Source organism: Corvus hawaiiensis, chromosome 2, assembly GCF_020740725.1.
Source record: "Corvus hawaiiensis isolate bCorHaw1 chromosome 2, bCorHaw1.pri.cur, whole genome shotgun sequence".
Taxonomy (NCBI): domain Eukaryota; kingdom Metazoa; phylum Chordata; class Aves; order Passeriformes; family Corvidae; genus Corvus; species Corvus hawaiiensis.
This window is the reverse complement of record NC_063214.1, coordinates 31,697,651-31,720,910: the sequence shown is the minus strand read 5'-3', so window position 1 is coordinate 31,720,910 and position 23,260 is coordinate 31,697,651. Positions and strand designations below refer to the sequence as shown.

At 45.6% G+C, this 23,260-nt stretch overlaps 1 protein-coding gene across 1 annotated transcript in view; it reads right to left on the bottom strand.

Annotated features, from left to right (window-relative positions):
- Positions 1 to 638: 638 nt before the first annotated feature.
- The window catches only part of EPHA1 (EPH receptor A1), a 34,191-nt gene continuing 11,569 nt past the window's right edge, over positions 639 to 23,260 (bottom strand). Inside the window, exons 3-18 of the mRNA XM_048294174.1 lie at positions 19,410 to 19,685; positions 17,406 to 17,796; positions 12,568 to 12,723; positions 11,315 to 11,647; positions 9,996 to 10,120; positions 9,734 to 9,893; positions 7,152 to 7,248; positions 6,312 to 6,367; positions 5,915 to 6,037; positions 5,626 to 5,811; positions 5,129 to 5,190; positions 4,543 to 4,752; positions 3,823 to 3,972; positions 2,973 to 3,166; positions 2,500 to 2,655; positions 639 to 1,674 (exon numbers count right to left, since the gene is read on the bottom strand). Of these exons, the coding sequence (XP_048150131.1) occupies positions 1,596 to 1,674; positions 2,500 to 2,655; positions 2,973 to 3,166; positions 3,823 to 3,972; positions 4,543 to 4,752; positions 5,129 to 5,190; positions 5,626 to 5,811; positions 5,915 to 6,037; positions 6,312 to 6,367; positions 7,152 to 7,248; positions 9,734 to 9,893; positions 9,996 to 10,120; positions 11,315 to 11,647; positions 12,568 to 12,723; positions 17,406 to 17,796; positions 19,410 to 19,685 (2,754 nt within the window). The 3' untranslated portion in view covers positions 639 to 1,595. The remainder of the gene's footprint in view (positions 1,675 to 2,499; positions 2,656 to 2,972; positions 3,167 to 3,822; positions 3,973 to 4,542; positions 4,753 to 5,128; positions 5,191 to 5,625; positions 5,812 to 5,914; positions 6,038 to 6,311; positions 6,368 to 7,151; positions 7,249 to 9,733; positions 9,894 to 9,995; positions 10,121 to 11,314; positions 11,648 to 12,567; positions 12,724 to 17,405; positions 17,797 to 19,409; positions 19,686 to 23,260) is intronic.

Genomic DNA, 23,260 nt, shown 5'->3' with positions numbered 1-23,260 from the left:
GCCTTCTTGCTTCAGGTTGCAGTTCTTTAGATCTCTGCTTCTTAGCCCTCCTGTTATGATTAAGGAAGACCTTCCCAGGCACAGCAGTGTTAATTTATAGCCTTAAGACTTTAGAGCATTATACAGTTATGGAGACATTGTTACCCCTAGCAAGTCACATTGCTGAATGTGTAGCACTCAATTTCACCAACCCAGACTTCAAAAATAAATCTTGAGGTAGCTACTCTTCCCAGGTGGGAGAAAGTCTCAGGAACATCAGTGAGAATCTTTCTTTCTCCTGGACAGTCTAGTCTGCAGGAGAAAGAAGTACTACTCACATGTATTTCATCAAACACAGCAGTAGCTGCTAATATTTCTTATGATTTAGGAATAATCACAGGATCTGTAAAAAGATGGACTTGGATGTTGGATAGATAAGCCTGTAACTGGGTGAAAGAAAAAAATCTGAAGTGACCAGCTGCAAAGGTATCCTTTAATCCTAATGCAATTGCACTTCCATGTTACATCTGCAGTTAAATGGACAAAGACCGTTGGCTGAAACAACTAAAGGTGGATGTAAGAACCCTGCTGGAACTTATGATAGGCATGCTAAAGGTCTCAATCACATTTGAATTAAGCCAAAGAATTCCAACACAGCCTGCTCTGCCACAGGTTTATTTACAAAATATTATTTACAGACTATAACTGTCTTGAGATCTGATAAATAATAACATTTCCTCCACAGAGAAGGAGTAAGACAGACCACCTACACATTTTTCTGTTACAAATACCCTATTCCAGCCAAACAAGACTATTGTCTCTTTTAAAAAGGGGCAGAGAAAAATGGATACGTAAAGGATTTTCTGTCCATGGCATAAGAAAAGGTATTAAGCAGTTTGGAGAGATGTAAATCTCCCCTCTGAAGTGTGCATGTGCAAAACAGCAACATGCTGAGGTGCTGTGATCACACAAGTTACAGCGGGGTGTGCTTCTACTCCCAGTTTCTCCTCCAAACAAAGAAGTACACCACAGGCTGGTGTTCAAGGCAAGAATAGCTGCATTAAAAATATATATGCCTTACCAGCAGCCTCGTGAAGAACTGAATAGTTTGTTCCTGATGCAAAATAAGAAAGACAGAAGGGTGCTGAAGTGAGAAGGAATATATGCCAAGGAGTGAATGAGCCCTGTCTCTACCTGTCTGTATTCTTGTGCCTGCTCCCTGAATGTCCCAGTCTATCCTGAACCCTCATCTCCAATCTTAAAACATTATCCACCACCCTCCACCCGCTTTGTACTCCATCTGATATACTGAGGGTCTGAAACTCCAGTATGTGGACTACAAGGCCTACTTAGTGCTGCACAAAGTAGACTGCAGAAGACAGGGCTGAGAACAGTTTCTAAGACCACTGCTCTGAAACGTACTGATGGCTGCTGTAGAGCTAAAGCAAGGGGGAACAGAAATGAGAGCAGGTGGTGTTGCCTCATGAGCTTTTTCAGTTCTGGTTGTTTTGCTTTGCTTGTCCAGTCACTCATTTGGAAGCAATTGCCATAGGAATGATTCCAAGTGATATCTGGTAAGGATGGGCATTTTTCAAGCTTAGGAATGCAACAACTGATCACTCCTTAAAGCCTTGGATGCTGCACAAGATCCTCTTCTGGTGGCCTGGAAGTGATACTCCCATTTGTTTCAAGTCCCTGAAGGAAATGGGAAAAGAAAGGAAAAAATGAATTGCTGTTCTTGTTCCTTAGGAACAAGGTGTGGGTAAGGGCAGAAACAGTTACCAAGCATGAGTTCAGAAAGCTTCCTTTCCCTCAGTGCCTCCTAATACACCTGCCTTTCCTCTAGAGGGAAGAAACTCCTAGATATTCCTGCCCTTCCCTGGCTACCTCTGCCCACCCAGTCAACTGACCTCTCCCACTTTGTGACTAGGCCTATGCTCCCAGTAAATCAGGATTTGTGATTAAATCAGCTTGTGATAGGGGCCATGTCTCAACCCTTCAGCAGGTCTGTGCCTGCTCATTTGTTTCGTGTAACTGCTCTGGTTGGAGGTGGCTGTACATCCCCGACAAAATAACACAGCTGTGTCCTGAGTCCTTCTGAGGAGCCCAGAAAGATTTGCTCTATGACACAACAGTGCCTGGCTGATGGAGTGGGGGGGATATCACTAGTCCATATGGAATTTGTGGCAAGGAAATTATCTTACAAAGTCCTACAAGGGTAGGGAGACAGGTTAGAGAACTGTTTGCCACCTATTCTTTCCCATTGCTGCTTGTGTCTGATGTGAGTTCAGAGCAGCTGAAGACCCCTGAAGAGCCTCAAGTTAGGAAATTAGTCTCACAGTTTGGGCTGATTCTTCCCTTTTAGGTGAAGAAGCCAGTCCACTTCCATTTAACTGCATGGAGAAGGATGGAGAGAAGCCTTCCAAGTAAATATCAGTGCTTGTTCAGATCACACAAGGACAAGCACAGCTCCTTGTAGCACAGCCTGAGGGGCCCTGTGGGAGCCTGGCCTGCACTTACTCAGCAGTGAGCTCCAGAATGGACTCCATGGTGTCCAGGCCGGCAGTGCGGAAGTTGGAGATGTAGCGCTTCATGCGAATGGATTCCAGCCACTCAGGGATGGATCGGTAGGGGATCCCATCGGACCCACTGCAGCTGGGGAGACGGAGTGTTACCCTAGAGACACATAAACGCTTCGTTAGCCAGGCAACCGCCTGAAATGGACAGCACTAGGAGACAGTAGCCGAAGGGCAAGCAAGCACCCTCTGCCAGGGCAGGGCCAACTAATCTGCTCTCTGCAAAGTGAGGTCAGAGCAGGCCAGTGGCTCTGCCCTCTGTCACCAGGAAACAGAGACGACCACTGTCTTCTGCACACAGAGCACTCACGGTGCATCTTTCCAGTCTGCATTGCTCGCACTGCCTCTCCTCCTGCTGGGGACTGGGAGGTGAAGCATCCCAGTTAACCCCTCCTCCTCTGGTGACAGCCTGCTTACCTGGGGTCAAAGTCTGCAACAGGCCGGAGGAGTTGGGGACTTGAGATGAAATGTTGCAGCTGTGCCCGGATTTCCTGAAAATGAGGCCTCCTCATCCGATCGTGTGACCAGCAATTCTTCATGAGTTCGTAGAGGATAGATGGGCAATCCACAGGCGGGGGGAGCCGGTACCCATCCTCTAAGCTTTTCATCACCTGCACAGAGGACAGAGAGAAATCTGGCCAAGAGCAAAGAGTGCAGAATAGAAGCCAGAGACCTCTGGGAGCAGCCATTCACCACTTTACAGTGTGCAGCCAGGGAGGGGTTGATGCAAATTACATGTGTATGACACAGGGTTTGGGCAGCACAGCACAGGATCAAGACACCTAAGGGATGCCAAAAACTGAAGTGGCATATGCGTGTATTTTCAGTCCTTTACTAGTTTAGCTCCCATTTGCCACTCAGGACATGTTCATGAGAAGTGAGGACAAGTGAGGACCAAATGGTCCTGGCACAGTGAGAGAAGGGGAACCAGACTCTGGGGAATAATTTCAACAGCATGTTCTGAGCCTAGAATGAGATGACACATAATGCACCACAGCTAGAGGAAGGAGAAAACAAAACCAGTGGAGAATATCTCCAGATCCAAATGCCATGGCTGATTTAACTACTCTTAATTTGGCTTATTGCTGTTGACACCTCAATACTTATTGTCCTTGACTTGGTTGCACTGATTTTTAGCAGGGAGGGAAACATAGTAGTTATGTGTTCAAAAGTAAGTCAAGACTGCAGGCTGAGGGGGATCTACAAAAGTTGGGCCCACATGCCTTGTTTATTTTTTAAATCAGCCCTTGAACTCAGTGTCTGTTACCTCTTGATTGGTCATGTGTCCATATGGCTTGTCACCAAATGACAGCACCTCCCACATGACGATTCCAAAGCTCCAGACATCACTGGCTGAGGTGAAAATCCGATGAGCAATGGCCTCTGGGGCTGTCCATCGGATAGGAATCTTACCACCCTGTAAAAGAGCAGAAACACAATGTATCCAGCATGTATCACTGAATGGTATTTCTCCAGTGTTTTCATGCAAGGACCTTACAAAGTGGTTCAGAGATTGAGCCCACTTCATTTGAAGTGACATGGGAAATTTCTCAAAAGGAGAGAAATATTCTTGGAAAGTAAATGAGTTTAAGCCCTCTGTTCAGTTGAATGCTACACAAAATCTCTGCTGTGGGAGTGAAGAGCCTGACACCAGTCACAGCCCTGCTTTGAAGGACACCACCCATTAGAATTACTGGAACTTTTCATTGAAAGAGACATGGAGATGACCCTAGTCCAAAACTGACCACAGCAAGGCTATCTTCTAAGCTAGATTCAGTAACTGAGTCCAAGAGATGAGACCTCTTATTTTGCTTCTCATTTTAACACCACAGTCCCTCTGAATTTCTTAGCAAACTAAATCAACCTGGACTCCAGAGACAAAAGTACCACCTTCTGAACCATCCACACCATGACATGTAATTTTACTACAGGCTTTCCTCAGAGACTAAAGTTAATTTACACAGCTGAAAGACTGGGTTTGCCTCACCTTGGTTTCATAGGTTCCCTCTGCATCATTCTCCAAAATTCGTGAGAGACCAAAGTCAGACACCTTGCACTGGAGACTGCGTGTTACCAGGATGTTACGAGCAGCCAGATCCCGGTGCACATAATTGTGTTCTGAAAGGTAGGTCATGCCAGAGGCTATTCCCTGCAGCATGCTCACAAGCTGCACAGGGCTAAATTTTTCCTCATTCTCCTGCATGGAAGAAGAAGTGAGAGAAGTGACATTGATCCGCTTGGCTTCTAGTCGCTGACCTTATTAACTTACAAAAACGGGCAGTGGTGAACAAGCAAAAAGGCAATGCTGCAGCCCAAAGACCCCAACAGGTTCTCACTAGGGGACTGGTGGTGGTCTCCAGAGTCATCATTAGGCAACTGCATTTCCAGACACCACTCTGGTCACTGAACAAACTGGATGGCATCAAGCTTCTGCTGCTGACACTGGAAATGTCAGTAAGCAGAAAGTAAGTGGATGTCTGGATCTTATTTCTAGTTTTATTTTAGGGCCCTAAATCCAGGTCAAGTGCAAGTTCTGGCAGTACACAAGCCGATTACAGATTGGAGTTTCTCACCCGGAGGAAGGTATCCAGTGCTCCATTTTCCATATACTCAGTGATGATCATCATTGGCCTCCCTTGAGGAAGACAAGAGGGTTTAAGCCTTTTCAAATTCTCCTACTCATGCCTTTCAATGCTCTCCACATTCCCCGACACAGAGAACCACGTCCAACCCCAGCTAACACCCCCACTCTACTGGCACAGCTGGCTGCCCCTTCTCCTTTGACATCTCCCAATGATCTTGTACTCCTCCTGGTGTCACACATATAACCCTGTAGCATCCCTTACACTATCCTGACTCCTCATCTACTCACCAGCCCTAGAAGATCTCTCCTAACATTGTCTCAGGACTCTGTTGGAAATCCATACCTCTCCTCCCTTCCTTGTTCTCTGACATGACAATGCCTGTCTTCTCCCAGAACAGCCTCTCTGACAGCAAACTCACTAAGAAAGGCCTGAGAAATGTGCCAGTTTCTGCTCTCATTCCAGGACTCTCTCACACACACACTTACTTTTGGTGACAACTCCCTCCAGACGCACAATGTTCGGGTGATTGAACTGCCCCATAATTGTTGCTTCACGCAGAAAGTTCCACCACTGTGAGTCTGAGTATGTTGATTTCAGAGTCTTGATGGCAACCACAATACGTTCTTTCCCTGGGAGTCTCAGGGACCCACGATAGACCTCCCCAAACTCCCCTGAAGACAACCAGAGGCAAAATGTCACAGATGAACTCAAGGATGGGTAGCAAAACAACAGTGTGGGGAAACTGAAAGATGGGGAGAGCAATAAGTAACTCACCCTCTCCAATCACGTTCTCCATAGTGACACAAGAGACGTCCAGTTCCTTAGTGAATTCCAGGACTCCTCTGCTGGGGTCATCATATGGTTGCAGGTCTACATAGGGTTTCAACCAGACCTTCTCTATGGTAAAGGGAAACAAAAGAGCAAATTAACCTGTCAGCTCTTTGGACAACCTTTTTAAAGAATAGCTACAAAAGCAGAAGTGAATCCATGGGCTTCTAACAATGGCAGTAAAAAAATCTACCAAACCTACATTGAAGAGTAGAATTTGTGGGAAGAGGCAAATTACATCAGAAAAGCCATGCCAGTGTCTGGTTTGAAACCAATATTTCTTTTCATCCCTTCCAACACATTCCAGGCTTCCCCCTGGTTTTATCACCCCTTTGAAGCTCACCTCGCTCAAAGCCCGAAGTATTGTAATCTGGCCGTGCATGTCTCCAACGAGCCCTCCTGGAACATCACAAAGAGTCGTGAAAATAAAATGGTCAGCAGATAGCAAAGGGAAAAGCAAGACTTTCAGCATGCCTTCCCTAGCTGGTTAGGGACAGAGTTCAGGGTAGCACAGAGCAAAGTGGAACCAGACACTGCACCTACTTGGAAAAGTACGGCTGGCAATAAAATGTGACGGCTCCTTAACATTTAGAAATGGAGCTTTGTTTTCATACAGGGAGTTTTGTGCTGAGTTACAGATGAATTTCTGTTTATTTTATGTTTTCCGTATGCTTCCAGTAGAGTATCTGATCTTCTTAAAACCAAGCAATAGCAGCCTTATAGACATTGAGAAGGAAAGTAGAATTCTGTATATGGGTAGAGGACCCCAGCAGTAATGGTATGTGGAAAATGGTTTGAAATGACTGCATACATGCATTACCACTCAACTGGTCAGCAGCTATAGAGATGATTGTACCCTAACAACATTTTTATTCCTCTGTCATGATAACAATATGATGCTGCTGGATTATAACAAAACTGAGAAATCACCACATTTTCCTCTGTTTCCAACAGCAAATATTATCTTAAAATATCAATCCCTCCAATCCTGCTAATCAAAATTACTTACTGACACCCTTCCCATCTTGCAGCAGCACACTGGTGTTTTTCTTCTCTAAATATACAATATATATATATACCTATACAATACCTTGTGAGAAAACAGGGCCTCCCTTTCTCAAGCTCCCATAGCTCAGCTATTCCTACATCTATACCTTTTTTAATACCAAAAACCAATACTTACTTTCGCCGAAACATGACAAATCCCAGAATTAGCCCAATAAATAGGAGAACTCCAAAGATAATAGAGACTATGACTCCACCAGACAGAGCTCCCGTGTCTGCAGAAGCAAAGAGAGAGGCCACATCACTTAGAAGACCAGTATCTGTTTGTCTGGAACATAACAACCAGCTTCTACCAGTTAATGGCATTAGGCAAGTTACAGCCATTTGCCTTCAGGCAACAGAGCCACCAGATGGGAGTCCTATCATGCTGTTACTCATGTGCGTGGAGCACCTTCTGGTGGTTATCTGGTTGACTCTTATCTACAGTCTTGGTCTTCCAGTTGAGTAATTTATCCCTATGTCTGATTTCCTACTTAAATTCCATGACACTTTCAAAAATGAAGAACAGATGTTCCTTCCCTCCCACTCCTCTCCAACAATCCTTTCAGATCAGGCCCTTCTTCCTGTTCAGTACCCGATTTAAACTATGGAAAAGCAAAGACATGATTTTCCCCAACAGTCTAAAGTAACTCTCTTCTTGTTTATGAAATTAATTACGTGCTCCCCTCCCATCAACATCTGGAGCTGCTCCTTTGCCTAATTACCCTGACAAAAGGCCCTGTCTGCATAGGACTCCTGAAACAAGTACTGACTTACAAACTTGCAGTCTAACATCATATTCCTGTTTTCTCAAAACTGAGCATCAGGTGGTTTCATTTTGAGGTTGGATAGCTTTCAGATAGTGTTCACATAACACAGGCTGTCTCCTTCCATTTAGATTCTCAAGTTAAAGCTAGGCATTTCCACAAATATATTTGAATTCATCAGAGAAAATGCTAAATTACCTCTCTTAGTGTTTTTAAAACTTACTTCCCACAACTTAAAAAATGTTTTTAAAATTTAAAATGCATTAATGAAAAAGTAATGAGAATCTACATATTTTTAATATTTTCCCAAGAGAGATTTAGGAAAACATCCAGAAGAAAGAAAATCCCCAAATAATTTTTTTTTTCATAAATGAGCAGATTTAAAATCAAGGAACAGATGATACAGAGAACTGTGTGGGGAAGTGTTTCCTAACATCTAGTCCAATGCTCAGCATCCATAAAGCCTAATTAACACTAATTATTCTTCCTCTGATGCTGACTCATCCCACTAAAATTACTAAAAATCACCAGCTTAGTTAAGCAGGAATCAAGAGGCAGAGTTAATGTCCTTGTTTTGTTAAAATCAAAAAGCTAAGATTTGGAGGGTGAAATAGTATCTTTTATCAATAAAATGGACAAGCTTTTAGGTACATAGGACTTCTGCAGGAATTTAAGGGATCTAAATTAACAAACTCAGATTTAAATATAAAATTGCCACTCCTTGCAGATCCTGCTACACTAATATTCCTAAACTATAACAGCTAAACAATGCTTCTAGTATGATCAAACAAGAACACTCACTAAATGAAACCTTGCTGGCACTTCCTTTTAATCCCTTTCATATTCAAAAGACCTTTGTCTTGGCATGATGAGGTGATCAACTTTTATTTGAAATGAAGCATAATTTTGATGAAAGCATTTTCTAATCTACTCTTTCTTAATCAAAACAATTGTGCGTGCTAATTTACATCTTTTTCACAGGGCCTTTGCAGTACTTTATTTAATTGGTTAAACATCATTTTTGGTATCATCATTTGTCACTGTGACTTCATGAAGATTTTACCAAAAGCTCCAGGTGCCAAAAAGGGCCCAACCTTTATATTCCAGTAATGGTATCCCAATGCCTTATCAGCTTTTACACTGTTAATTTAACTATTTAGTTACATTAAGGTATGCCTTAGCTTTCTTCCATGTCCTTATTTCATTACAATAAAACTTTCAAATGCAGCACTTCAATGCATGTATTTCTAAAGTTATCCATTGGGTCAGCAGGAGTCTGTGGAATGAAGAGGGAGCAAACTCCATTACAGAAAACTTTAGACTAAGGGGAAGTTTCTGGGTGACCCAGGGAAAGAGGAGGTTGGATATCTGGCCTATATAAGATGTTCTTTGACACAGGAGAAAGATCTTTTTGTAGCTCTGACAGCCTGGCCTTCTACACATTGTGCTTTGGTGAAGAACATTTTTCAGTGGTAAACCATCTCTTTGGGCAGAGCTACATTCAGGAGCTGGACTACATACAGTGGAACTGATAAAGCTGGAAAAAATAGTGCTGAGGTCCTCTGAGTTCTCCTTTTCACTAGTAACTGGCACATAAAAGGAGGCATATGGTAATCATTTGACCAGCATTCAAACTTAGAAACATTAGCCAAAATCAAAATGTCTTTGAAGAACTAAATGAAGGTCTGGTTAACTCTTGTACCAGTACAACACACTAAACTGAGACTGATCAAGTCTGAATGGGAAAGTACAAGTGAATTTTATAAGACAGCAAGGAAACAGGAAAAATGCCTTTTGTCTTTACAAAGCAACAGGCTTGGCTCTGGTGACAAGGCACTCAGGAGTGTGCCTTACAGCCAGCAGAACACGAAAAGAGATCGATGTACCATGTGAATATACAATCTGATGGGGAAGTGGGTTTCTCCCAGATGAGATACCAGTGCTTGTCCTTTACCTGGTGGAAGGGTGCGAAATTCCTGCTCCGCGGAGTAGGGCCCAGGCCCAAGGGGTGTGATGGATCTCACACGGAGCAGGTAGGCTGTGTCTGGCTGCAGGTCTCTCAGAGTGACATTTGGCTCAAGAAGGTGCTTCACTGTGTAACGTGCCTCCTCTCCCTGCAGAAACCAAACAGGATCAAGTAACAAATGCATGCTGAACAAGAGGACACTTCCACCCCTTTGGGTGAAAGGGGGAAGAGCAAATCAGGCAAGCCTTACCTTCTCAAAGAACATGACCTCATACTCCACCGAGGTCCGGCTGCGTTGCCGTGGGGCAAGCCAAGAAACAGAAAGACTACTGTCATCTCTCTGTGTCAGGATAAACTGGGATACTGTCACTGGAGCTGCAGGGGAGAGAACACAGACCATGAGGGAGAAATACAAACATAATGAAAATCAGGTCCTCTCTCCACCAGAAGCTCTGGTCACACCATGCAACTGAGTCTCTTTGCCACTGCCACTCCCTCATCTTTCTCCTGTGTGGTGGAAGGGAAATGAGGTCTCCAGTTGTAATTAATTGCTTTCCATGAACAGTGTGCTTCTGCCCTCCAATAGTGAAGCATAACTTTTTTCGGCCCTCAAAACAAAATCAGTGCTCCAAGAAATTACATTTATTCCAGGACTGCACTGAAAGTGTCCATTTTGAAATAAAAATGTTAGGATTTTCTGCTCCTACAGCAGCAGTAGCACAGCTACCCTATGTAATGATTTATGAATGCAGCTGCATTGCGTAAGGGTACAGTGAAACTCAATGCTCAAAATCTCTCAGCTGACTGCAAATGCATGCTGTTCATGAATAAAAAGATAATTCTCAAGAGTCTGCAAGGACTGAGAGGTTAAGCCTGGTTCTCTCCTTGTCCTTCATCATCAGGAAATGATGAGGCAAGCCAAAAGTAGCTCTGCTTTTCTAGCTCAGGGTTGTGCTGCCCCCGCATAGCATCAGGAAGAAAAGTCATATTTTGTTACTAAATTAGAAGCCGGGGAATGCACCAAGGGCTGTTGAGCACTGTGATGTCACTTTTCTATAATCACATTTCACGGTGCTCTGGAAAGTATTTACAGGACAGCCAAGCTAGCCAGATTGAAGCTAACCGACAGAAATGTGTCAAGATGTAACATCCTCATCTCTCCATGCTTCCAAAACCTTTTCTTTTCCAGTTACACCAGGGTTTCTGTTGTGTTTGGTGTTTTGCAATATCTGAGTCACAGGAAATATTTCGTGACACAGCCCTCGTTCTTCCTGTCACACAGGTAACAATACTTAGGCTGTGTGACAGGGATGGCTTCATCCTCCTCACCTCTGTTAAGTTCTTGGTGGATTCATAGTTCTTGGTGCATAATGATTACTGCTACTTTGATTTACAAGGAATATGACTAATGGACTTTACATGCCAGAGGCAGAGGTACTTTAGAATCCTTGTCATACCATACCCACACATGTGTCAGGCAGAAGGAGAAGATGGAGAAAGCTTAAATATTCAGAGATTCCTCTTTCTTTTCATGATGAGCAGGAAGAAATTTTCTCTGCTTCTGCTAACCTGCATGTCCAACTGAGACCCAGACAGCTGGAGCAGTTCTCTGTGGAGCAGGTCCCATTCCTGAGACACCATTATGGGCTTCCACAGTGAATGTGTAGTTGGTGTAAGCTTCTAGGCCATCCACGTCCACTGCAGGTTTCGTGAGACCAGAGGCACTGGGGGAGAACACCACGCCAGCCTCACAGGGCTCACAGGACAGCAAATGGCAGCGCTGACAGAAGACTGTGTAAGTCAGGTCCTTCCTCCCACCGTGGTCACTGGGCGGCTGCCACCACAGACTCAGCTGGGTGCCAATGAGGGAGAAGCTGACATTGCGGGGAGCTGAGGGTGGGCCTAAAAAGAGCATGAAAGAAAGTGTTACATTCAGTTGTTAATTCCCAAAGTTCTGTGGCAGCTTCCCATCTGCTCATGCATTTCAAATGGAGCTCTCTGTCCACCCCAGCCTCTCCTTCTCTCATCCCTGTTTCCCAAACTTGTTTCCTCACCCATATCCTTGTTTGTGAAATCATAGAATGGTTTGGGTTGGAAGAGACCTCAAAGATCTTGTGTTCCAACCCCTTCTATTCCAACACCTTCCACTAGACCAGGTTCCTCCAAGCCCCATCCAACCTGACCTTGAACACTTCCAGGGATAGGGCACCCACAATTTCTCTGGGCAAACTGTTTCTGTGTCTCATCACCCTCATCAAAAAAATTTCTTCCCATCTAAATCCGCGTCCCATCTAAATCTACCCTCTTTCAGTTTAAAACCATTGCCCCTTGTGCTGTCACTACAGGCCTTGGTATAAAACCCCTTTCTTCATGTTTCTTGCAGGCCCCACTAAGTATTGAAAGGCACAAGATGATCTCCCCAAAGGTTTCTCTTCTCAGGCTGAAGAACCCCAACTCTCTCAACCTTTCCTCATAAGACAGGTGTTCCATCCCTACAATCATTTTTAGGGCCCTCCTCTGCACCTGATCCAACAGGTTGATGTCCTTCTTGTCCTAGGGGCCCCAGACCTGGATGCAGCCTGCCAGATGAGGTCTCACAAGAGGAGAGTGGAGGAAGAGATTCCCCTCCCTCGCCCTGCTGGCCACATGCTTTTGATGCAGTCCAGGATACACTTGGCTTTCTGGGCTGCAAGCTCACACTGCCAGCTCACGGCCAATTTTTCACCCACCAGTACCCCCAGGTTCCTCTCTGTGGTGTGCTCTCAGTAAGTTCATCCCCCAGCTTGTGTGGATATTGTTCTTTCTTTCTATGTGCAACTCACGGGTGCAGGCAATGTTCTGGCCCTCCGAAGGTGCTCGGTAGAAGCCTGCATTGCAGGAACAAGACATGGCCCCTGACTCGTTGGACAAGCTGTTGGGGGGGCACTTCAGGCAGCGCTTAGCATCTAGAGAGTGGCGGTAGAACCCTCGCTGGCAGGCTGTGGAAGGACAAACAGGCCAACATATGATAATCAATAAACCCCGACAAACAAAGAAATCACCTGGCAGTTCTGTTCAGCTTCTTGAACACGCTTTCATCTGCCTCCATTTTCTTAGTTCACAGAAATATTTAGGTTGGAAGGAACACCTGGCAGTCACCTAGATCAATCACCTCAGAGCAGATAGAGAGAAGATGCAAACTCAAGGTAGCATCAGTATTATGACAGGACTTGTAGACTGAAGAAGGGGGATCTCATTCCTCACAGATGCTGTATGAATACGGAATCCAGTCAGCCTCAGAAACTGCTTCCAATGTAAACACAGACTGGTCCCCACCTTGCCCTTCAAGCTTTCCACGCCATAAATAAGAGCCATAAACAGTAGCTACAAGTCCTTGCACTCCTCAGAGTCTTCTGCTTGCTGACTTCATATGGGGTAGCCAGTAGGCTTTTTAGTAGAAGCATCTTTGCTGCTTTCAAGTGTTGTACCAGAGCATCACCTAGCAGGGCCCTGGGGAATACCTAGGAAGCTATCAGCATTGATGTAACTGGCTATGGAGCCAACACAGACTGCAAGAGAATAGGTGTCACGTGTTTTCTACTTCCAGTCCTACAAAAATGAGCAGCCACATTCTCCAAGTATAACATATGACAACCTGTTTTTGCTGTGTTACCATGAGCTCAATCTACAGAAGCTCTGGTCAGCTTACCAGTTATCTCAAGGCCAGTGCTTCACCCCTACAGTTGTGTAGCAGGGAGGAGAAAATGAGTGAGGGAGCTTAAGGCAACCTGTGAATTTAATGGTTTGCCAGCCTGTGCTAAATGAATCAAATGTTCTTTAGCTAAAGAAACAACCAACCTATTGCTAATCAGATGGTTGAGAAATGCATACACTAATTTTCTGCCAGAGCTACCACTTTGCATTTAACTTGCACATTGAGGGAATGACCCTTTTCATATTGCACTATAAAAGCAACAATATCCTGTGTAATCCCTCAGGAGATCCCAATGGAGAAAAACATCTGTTCAGGTGCCTCACACAAATGGCTTACTGTGGTGGAGCACAGCATAGGAAATGATTCTTTATCCAGAAGACAAAAAACCAACCCAGCCATTCCTACTGTGTGACACAGAGAAACACCTGAGGGACCTTGAAAACTTCCCACTAACACAGGCCAAACAAGACTACTCATCATCAGTCTGCAGGAGGGATGCTTAAAGAGCCCAGAAAAAAGAAATAATCACAAGTAGGAGCAACCAGCACCTTCTGATTCCGGGAAATGACAGAACCACTCTGGAAAGTCTATCATTCTGAGATACAATCATGTAACTATGTGATTAATTACAGCAAAGGCCATTGAAAGTAATTGAAAGGCTCAAGTATTGATTTTCACAGCCCAAAGAGAGTCCATTTACATTCCAGATTAAATCATCTCTTTGAGAAACAGGCAGTAAAAGTTACTTTGGTCTTCAGGCTGCTCACAACCAGAACACTTCTACAAGCAAGACTGAAGATGAAAGTTTTGAGGCCTCCTGCCACTTTGCTCCAGCATAAGATTTAAGAGTACCTGATATTGGATCAGTTTGGGTCAGGAGACCTTTCACATGAAAAACAAGGGAAATGCATAGCCACATTCTTGTATAACACAGAGGTTCTGATGCCACCTGTATAATACTCCCTGTCACAAATATGAGACAATATACACACACTCCTATCAGGCTGAGACTGTCTGCAAACAAATTATGGAAATTTGGGGTTGAGGACCTTTACAGGAATCAGAGACTCAATTAGGTTGGAAAAGATCTCTGAGATCATTGAGTCCAACCTCTGATCAAACACCACCATGTCAACTAGACCATGGCTCTGAGTGCATGTTCAGTCTTTCCTTACACAACTCCAGGAATGGTGACTCCACCACCTCCATGGGCAGCCCATTCCAATGTCTAATCGCTCTTTCTGTGAAGAAATTCTTCCTAATGTCCAACCTAAACTCGCTAAAGACTATGTCCTCTTATCCTGTCACTAGTTCTGGGAGATGAGACCGATCCCCACCTGGCTACGCCCTCCTTTCAAGTGTTTGTAGAGAGAGATAAGGTCTCCCCTGAGCCTCCTTTTCTCCAGGCTGAACACCCCCAGCTTCTCCAGCTGCTCCTCATAAGACTTATGCTCCAGAACAGGTTAACTCCTACCCCAGGAGAGACTCTGTTCCTCCAGTTCTGAGCTCCAGTGCCACTCTAGCCCACCGCCCACATCTGCTGTGCCCACCGGCGGTGCCGAGCCCGTCCGCGCAGGAGATGCCTTGCATCACCCTGGCAGAGAGACCGCAGGGCGGGAGCGGCACGGGGCACTCCGGCCGAAGGGACAAACGCGGGAGGCGCGGGCAGGACCGGCAACACCGGCGACACGCGGTGCCGGCGGCGGCCGGCAGGGGGCGGGAGCGGCCCGCGGAGCCCGGCCCGGCCCCGCCCCGCACGGCGCGGCCCCGGGGCCGGCGGTAAGGACGGTAAGGACGGGCCGGCGGGGGCTCCCGGCTCCCCCCGCCCTGCCCGCGGGTGCGGAGGTGGAGGGGCGGCTGCTCGCGGCTGCCCCGGGGGCGGGGGAGGCGGGCGCACGGCCAGCAGCCTCGGCCCCCGCCCAGCCCCGCTGGCCCCCGGTTTCCCCGGGCCTTGGGCACCCGCTCCGGGCGGCGTGATGGGAAAAACAAGCCTGGGAAAGGGCCCGCTCACCAAGCACCAGAGGGCGGAGAGGATGGCTGGAGCGCTTCCTTCATTCCTACAGGTGCTCCTCGTGAGTCTGACTGCCGGCCAGGCCGGGCAGGCTGCAGGCACCGGACCGGGGCTGGCGGGGAGCTCGGCTCAGCTGCCGCCCTGCAGAGCCCAGCAAGCAGCCAGGGCACAGCCAGCCTCCGTGGGCACAGCAAGTTACATACTGGAGAAAGTTCATCGCGACCTCTGGGTTTATGGGCAGCAAAGGCTGAATGCTCTGGGGCAGGCAGAGCTTTTCTGGGGCTGTGGGGTGGCTGAGCCATTCTGCACTCAACAGAGCTTTATACAGCTGAGAATTCACTGAGAGGTTGAGGGAACTAGTTAAGAACCCGAACCTCGGGCTTTCTCTTGTTTCCTATTCTGTAACAGAGGTCAGGTTCTTTTCCCTGTTAAAAGGCAAAGGTCCAGCAGCTTTCGCCTTTTTTTGCTCCCTACTCCAGGCAAAACTCAGAATCAGATGACACTGCTAGGTCTTCCATCCTGTCCCACTTTACATGTGCAAAGGAGAAGTCCTCCCATGTTCTGAGGACAAAGTAAAAGCTGTGATTTCAGTCTTTATCCTGACCTGAATTGCTCCCAGTCCATTGCACAGTCTGGTCTTTTCTGCTGAGGGAGAGGATCCTAAGATATCACCCTGTATTTATCTTCTCCCCCGATGCTCCAATAAGACGTTGTTCTGGTCATGAAGTACCTCTCCCTACTCCTGCTAGGTTCTCCCCTCTTCCCTTCCTCTCCTGGGAGACCTCCCCAGTCCCTACAAATCCTACAAAAGATACTTCTGGCTGCAGCTGTGCTTGGGCGGAGTGAGATGAAAGCACAGATGTAGAATGAACCTGTGCTGCGATAGCAGTCGTGGCTTGTCCAGACATGACAGCTTCCCTGCCCCTTCCCAGAGGAGTGCTCTCAGGAGGGCGGGGAGAGCTCTGTAGCACCTAAGTGGAAAAACTGGCTGGGCTGTGCAAGGAGAGGGGATTGCTGGAGGAGGGCAAGGATCTTGTGCTTCAACCTTCTCCAGCTCCCCAAGCAAAACAAGCAGCAAGAAGCAGGGATTCATAGAGACACTAGATCACTGTAGCAGAGCAAAGCAGAGACATGGGGCACCTGCTGAATCTGACAACACTGTGTGGATACCTACAGCCTTAGTCTTGTGCCATACAGCTCTGGCAACAAGAGCAGAGGTGCTGTCTTCTACCTCCCTCCCTGCAGTAACACATATCCCCCAAATCACCTCACATGTCCTCTCCCATGACGAACTAAGTTGCCTTAAGGAGCTGAATCTTGTCCCCTCTGCAGCTGAGGGAGAGCCCTGCGTTTCTTATTCCAACAAACCTTGCTCGCTCTGACTCCAGCACCCTGGTGACTCTTCCTTGCTAATTGCTCTTCTTCAGAAGAGCAGGCACCACGGTATTGTGCAATATGCTTTACATGGTTTCCCGTGGCAGAAGAGCCATCCCAGTCCAAGAAGAACGGGGGACAGAGGAGAAACCTGTCCCCTCTGCCTCTCTGCTTTCTAGTCACGGGACAAATACCCTGCTCTGTGTGTCTGACCCATCTGCCCTGGGAGAACAAGGCTGCTGTTTAAAGGTTGAGAACCAGTTGTTGAGTGAGTCAGTGTCAATCACATAGTTACAGCTCGCAGAAACTAGCTCCAGAGCTGAAAGCTCCTGGATGAAGCCCAAGAGGGAGTGGAGAGGTGTGTGCAGGTCTTACACCTGACACATGAGGAGAAAAATCACAGCTGAAAAAGAGAAGCTAAGGAAAAGGTAAGGAGAAGGAAAGATACAAGATACAGGGGGTAGGCAAGAGAGAAGTAGACCACACTAACTCTCCTAATCCTGCTTTCTGCTTACAGATACTCTGATCTCCAGCTCTCTGGAACCTCTCCCATGGCCTACAGCTAGTGTCTGCATACTCACCTACGCAGCTCCCATCGACTTCCTCAAACCCCACAGCACAAAGGCATCGGCCCACTGGTACCAGCCACTCCCCATCAGTGCTGCAGTGCATCCTGGGGGGAGAGCCCACTTCTTCAGCCGCGTACTCCACACAGACCCCAGGCACTTCTGTCAGCCCCTCTGACCCTGCCAGCGTCTCTGGAAAGCGGGCCAGGCCGCGTACTGCCTCCGGGCAAGTCTTGTAATACACTCGGACAGACACCATGGCCACACAAGCCCCAGAGTTCTGGAAGGCCAGGTAGAAGCCCCGGCGAGAGAGTTTCCCAATGGAGCACACTTCTGTGTTCAGCTGCATGGCCCCCGACTCGATGTCTCTGCTTGTGAAGCTTCGGTCTGCTGCCACCGTGTTCAGCTACATGAAAAAGAGAAGGACAACAGTTTTATCATCTGAGCAGGCCACAGCAGCTGAGATATTCATGCCTCTCAAGCCTCTTTTACATTAAGGCCTGTTAGGGGCTGTCTGGTCAAGTGCTTCTAATGCCACTGCACTGCATGCTTTCTTTGCACTTGGAAGAGGTGTTAAAAATGGGGCGGGCATCTTTTCCTGCCTCTGTACCTTTCGTCATCTCCTTCAACTGCTGTGTAGTGATTCACTGGTCTTCTACAGTACCCGGTGTTCTGAGTCTCTGATTTCAGAGCAAATCTCTTTTCTGAGCTAATTTTCTTTGTTTGCAAATAGCACGCAGTGAATTCACAACACCACTCAAGAGCTGTGCTTTGAAACCAACCAGGGAATTACAGCCACCTGTTTTTAGGCTGTCAGGTGCTCACTCACTTGTGCAGCACTCAATATATTTCAGCACTGTAGGTACTTGGGTGAAAAATGCTCCCATGCTTTTGCATTCCCACTCCCTCTGCAAACAAAGGATGAGAGTGAGTGAATGACTGAGGATACTTTCCATGCTTGAGCAAATGGGAAAGGCCTCTGTGACACCCTGTGACATGGAAGAGCTGGACTGCAGGTGGGGTGGCCTTTCTTCTTGGTGGGAGGGCCTGATCACTGATCCTCTCCTCTGCAGGCCCCTTCCCATTGTATGATACCACCCACTCCTTGTAGTTGGATGGGAGATGAAAGGCTCTTTATAGCAGCTACATTTGGCAGTGGGATCATAAAGCATGTTTAGGAGTTGTGGAGATATCACACAAATTCATGCTGTAGGCTGCAGAGGAGGTGGAGGAGCACTGGGGAGGGAGGGGAATCAGTTACCACAGTTCTGGTCTGCCTGTGGTGGCCTTTACAACTCTTTGCTTTCATCACATCCCATTTAAACTGCAAAGGAAAGGGCAGTCAAATAATTTAGGTCTGTGGCTTCTATTAAGACAGAACTGGCTTATAGAATTTCCTCTGAAAACAAAAGCAGAGGTTGTTTATTCTACAATTCCAATGTTTCCATGGCAAGAGGGCACAACGTTGAGGAAAACAGCAGGTAAAATATAGCAGTGCTAATCACACCAGGGAGAATTTCACTGTAGCAAGCCATCACCTCCAGGTTTATAAAATAAGACCCTATATCTCATGGCAATCAGAGTAAATGATCAGGACCACTGAGACCTGAATTAGATTCTGTTCTTTGCTTGGTCTAATCTTGTTTTATTACCTAAGGCAAGTAAAATTCCTTTGGTCTCTGCTCTACTATTTCTAAAAATTGGTGTAACCATTCAGCCCTGTCACAACCCTTTAGAATCCTTACCTACGTGGTGTCTGGTTAAATAAGAGGTTACACAGAACACAGGTCTGATCTCATTTGAAACCTCCTGTACCTCCTGTGGCAAAGACTGCTCTGAGCATCACAGAGGGCACTGGGGGTAAAGTTTACTCTAAGGACATCTATTATCCATGCCCTTCCCCAGATGCTGGTTCTCCTGGCCTGTCCAAGCCAGCAGGACACACCTAGCTTAAGCTGAAAGATATGACAAGTTTAAGCTGAAAGATATGACTCAGTCTTCACCCCCAGCAATACAGACCTTGGTGAACAGTGGGCGGCGGAACTGGATCCCAACATCTTGCTCAGACTCCATGTAATAGAGGTTGAAGGTTTCTTTGCAGGTCACCACTTCACCTTTGAAGCTCTTGCAGTCCCTCACAGTAAACTTTAGCTCCACATAAATGCGGGAGGCTGCCTCACCCCGATAAATCCAGTTGGTGCGAAGCCAGTGATCGGTGTCACCCTCGGAAAGCACACTGCAGTCCTGGTACATATAGATCGGGGTACCGTTTATCATCTGCTGCACTTCACTCCACTGCTCCCAGGGGAGAAGAAAACACGTACTGTTAGACAGATGTGAGAAACAAGTTTCACTTCAAATATGACAAAATCTTGCCTAAGAATCAATTCTTACGTAGGATTCAGGGCTCAAAGCCTGGCCAGCTAAAAGGTCTCTTACACTCAGCAAAAGCTGCATCTGGTCTAGAGCCCCATGACTGCCTAAACTCGGTACATAGGGAGCAAAGAGGATCCTGCAATTAGGAGCTGACTTACATAGACCTTTGTACATCCCCTTCATCCTACCTTGGTTCCAGTTTACTTTTTTCATGCACTGCCTTATCTTGGAGATTGAGAAAAAGACCCACTACTCCCATGTATTGGCCACTTCTCTCTGCCGCAATTTACATTCAGAGTGTACAGTAGGACCTGCCAGACCAGGACTATTATCTGCCCCTGGAAATAATGCCCAGCATTTGGGAGTAAGAGAAAAGATGGCCTGGCATAATAGGAAGGTAAATTGCAGAAGGACTGTTCTAGAGCAAGCACTCATTAACTTGGAGTTCATGCTTCTTTAAGTGGGATATTTTGCAAAACCTAATTTAACTATTAAAACTCAGTTGATTTTCCTGACTTCATATTGCATTTAGGTTCTGTATCTTCCCCAGGCAAGTAATGGCTGAGAGGAGGACATGGGCCCAGCTGGTTATATGGCCTCACTAATACTATTTGCATTAATCCAATAAAGTTTGGTACTGATTTCAACGAACACTTTTGTCAAATTTTAGGTGGTTCTAGTTTTTTTTTCCTTACCACGTGTCAGATACAAAATGCAAAGAACATTCTCTTTTGAGTAACTCACATATGAGAACTGAAAATTTGGAAAGCAAGGTTTTGTCCACAGGGAAAATAACTTAGATCCTTTTTCCCCCGATGCTGACTGCCTTTCTCATTATGCTTTGAATGTTTAATCAAATTAAATTGAAACAAGTGCCCACATAGGTATTGGCACAAGTTTAAGCATCTTGGTTTTAAATCACACCCCAGGTTAAGATGCAATTTAAACAAGGCCTCAGTCTCTGTGTTACTCCAGACTTGTCAAATCTCATGGGTTGAGCATGAGATTCACACATTTCTTCAGCACCAACAGCTCGCCTCCCCACAGACCAGGCCACTCTGCTAGTGGAATATGAGAGATGGACCCACAGAGTGCCAAAGAGGCTCTGCTTTTATGCCATGACTTAGAGCATACCTCCTACACAGCTCCACTCTGAAAAGTGTTGGAGAGCTTTCTCCAAGGCAGCAAGCCCTGCTGATAGCATAAGCTCCTCTCTGGATGATTTCAGCCTTCTACCTAAGTGCATACTAGCAGTCTCCTCCCAGGAAGTTCTGTGGATGGTATCTATGTGTCCCTTCTTGTTCCCTCTTCTCTCCACATAATTAATCTCCAGTGTTACCCCACCCTCTTAATCTGATCCAGCTGGCATAGACCTGCAGCACACAGGATTTACACTTATTTCACTAACTGGAGGTCAAAGGATTTATGATAGCAAAACAAAGAAAGAGACTGACGGATCAATCCCAATTGATCAACCAGATGAGACAATCACTTAATGACCTCTTGCAGTCTTTAACTGAAAGCCTTCTGGAAAATGTTACAGAACTGAATTTACAACACATCCTGAAGTATACTGAGGTAGAAGAAAAGAAGTTAGAAAGGGGAATAAGAGCAAAGTAGCTTTCATACACTGCCAATGTTAGGACTGGCTTTTAGAAGCGTTTTTCAATGTGCGTCTGCCTCCACAGAGCTGATAGGAAAAGCATAATTGCATTTGGAGGCTGAGAGTTAGACAACTTTCCATTAGCAGTTTATCCCAAGGCAGTACCACAGACAAGTGTCACCAGAAAGTGGTTTTTGCATGTCTCACCGAAAGACATGAGCTGCTGTGGTGCATGTCCTGAAAATACATTTTCAAAACTTACATGATACAGGACCAAAGTTTCATTTTCAGTGGTGACAACTCTAGCAAAAAAAAAATTCCTTTAAACTCTACTGCTGGAAAAAAATCCAACTGCTAACCCCTGTATTTCTGAACTCATCTCAGCACAGTTTCTTCCAGACTCAGCTCTTCAGGGCAAAGATGCTTGGCACTGACTATTGCACAGTTTCATATGCAGTGTGGTGCAAAGAAATAACAAGGGAGTCAGACATGTTTTTTCTAGACTCTACTGCTGATGGGTAAAGGAAGTAAAATGAGGATATTATTTATGCTAACAATACAGAACTATTGTTAAATATACTTCTGAGTTCTTTTCATTATTCAGTGAAGCTTTTAAATTCAAAGTAGTAGAGGAAAACTGTTACATACAACATTTAATGAAAGGGTGATGAGACCAGAAGTTGCCAGGCAACTGTCTCCCATCCTCAAATAATCTGCTGCAAAATCAAAATGTATGCCTCTGATTTTTAATGTAATGTTCTTAATAAACATGTGTGGTAAAGTCTGGCTCAATCAATATTAATTACTTGGCTCTCCAGTTTGTCTGCCAATGACATTGAATCAACCTCCTTTGATAATACAACTTTTTACCCACTTAATTCCAGACACTGTTGCCTTACTCCAGTCATTAGTTTGGCCATAGGATGGGCAACATTCTTCTAGGAGAAGTGGGGAACAGTGTTAGTCAGACTTCCTCATTTTAGCGGTGAGTGAACTTGTGTTTTTTTGATGTGAGAGAAAACTCTCTATGAGATTCAGAATAATAGAAAGATTTCGATTGGAAAGGACCCTTTGGAGATCATCTAGTCCAATTCCCTGCTCCAAGCAAGCTAAAGAGTTCTTAAACTCTTTGCGTGTTATTCTTTGAAATGCCTTTTAAACGCTCTTTTTTTTAAGTTAAAGTCTAAACTAGTCTCCAAACTCTTGAAATCTTTTAGAGTTCTTTAAAACTTGCTAAGAAAACAAATGCCAATGCATTCAGGAGAGCACCGTAACTCAGTAGCTTGGCTTCCTAAGAATTCTAAGGCTGTAGCAATTGGATTTGAGAACAAGTGAGTGTTCTGTACTTCTCAGAAACCCACATACTAATGCAGGCACCTAGTTCCAGAGGTTTGTTCTTGAAAACCTTGGTGTGGTGGTGTAATACAGAGCAAAATAATTCCAGCACAGCAATTAGAGTTAAATGAAAACCTCAAAGCAAAGGTACTGTGTCAATAACCTCAAAATACTGCAAGTTCAGGAAAAGGGAAAAAAGGAAAGCAACTTTCCTCACATTCGTTTGGTTCCATATAAAGAAAGTTGTCTTTATAAAAGCCATTCAGAATGATTTCAATGACAACCTGGAAGGGCACCAATAGATATTTGTAGTAAACAGTATTGGTTTGGTCTGCCACGTGAGTAAAAATCCAAAGATAAGATAAGGTATATGCCTTTTAATAGCTGCCTTTATTGACTCTGAAATTTTACAGTTTGAAGCTCTGAAGCGTACAGAAGGCTTACTTTGTTTTTTCTATATAATGAGCCTTCTCTAGATTAGGTCTGTGTCAAGGATCCTATCTAGGACAAACTGTGATTCCTTCATCCATCTGTGGGCTACTCTTCCTAGGATCTA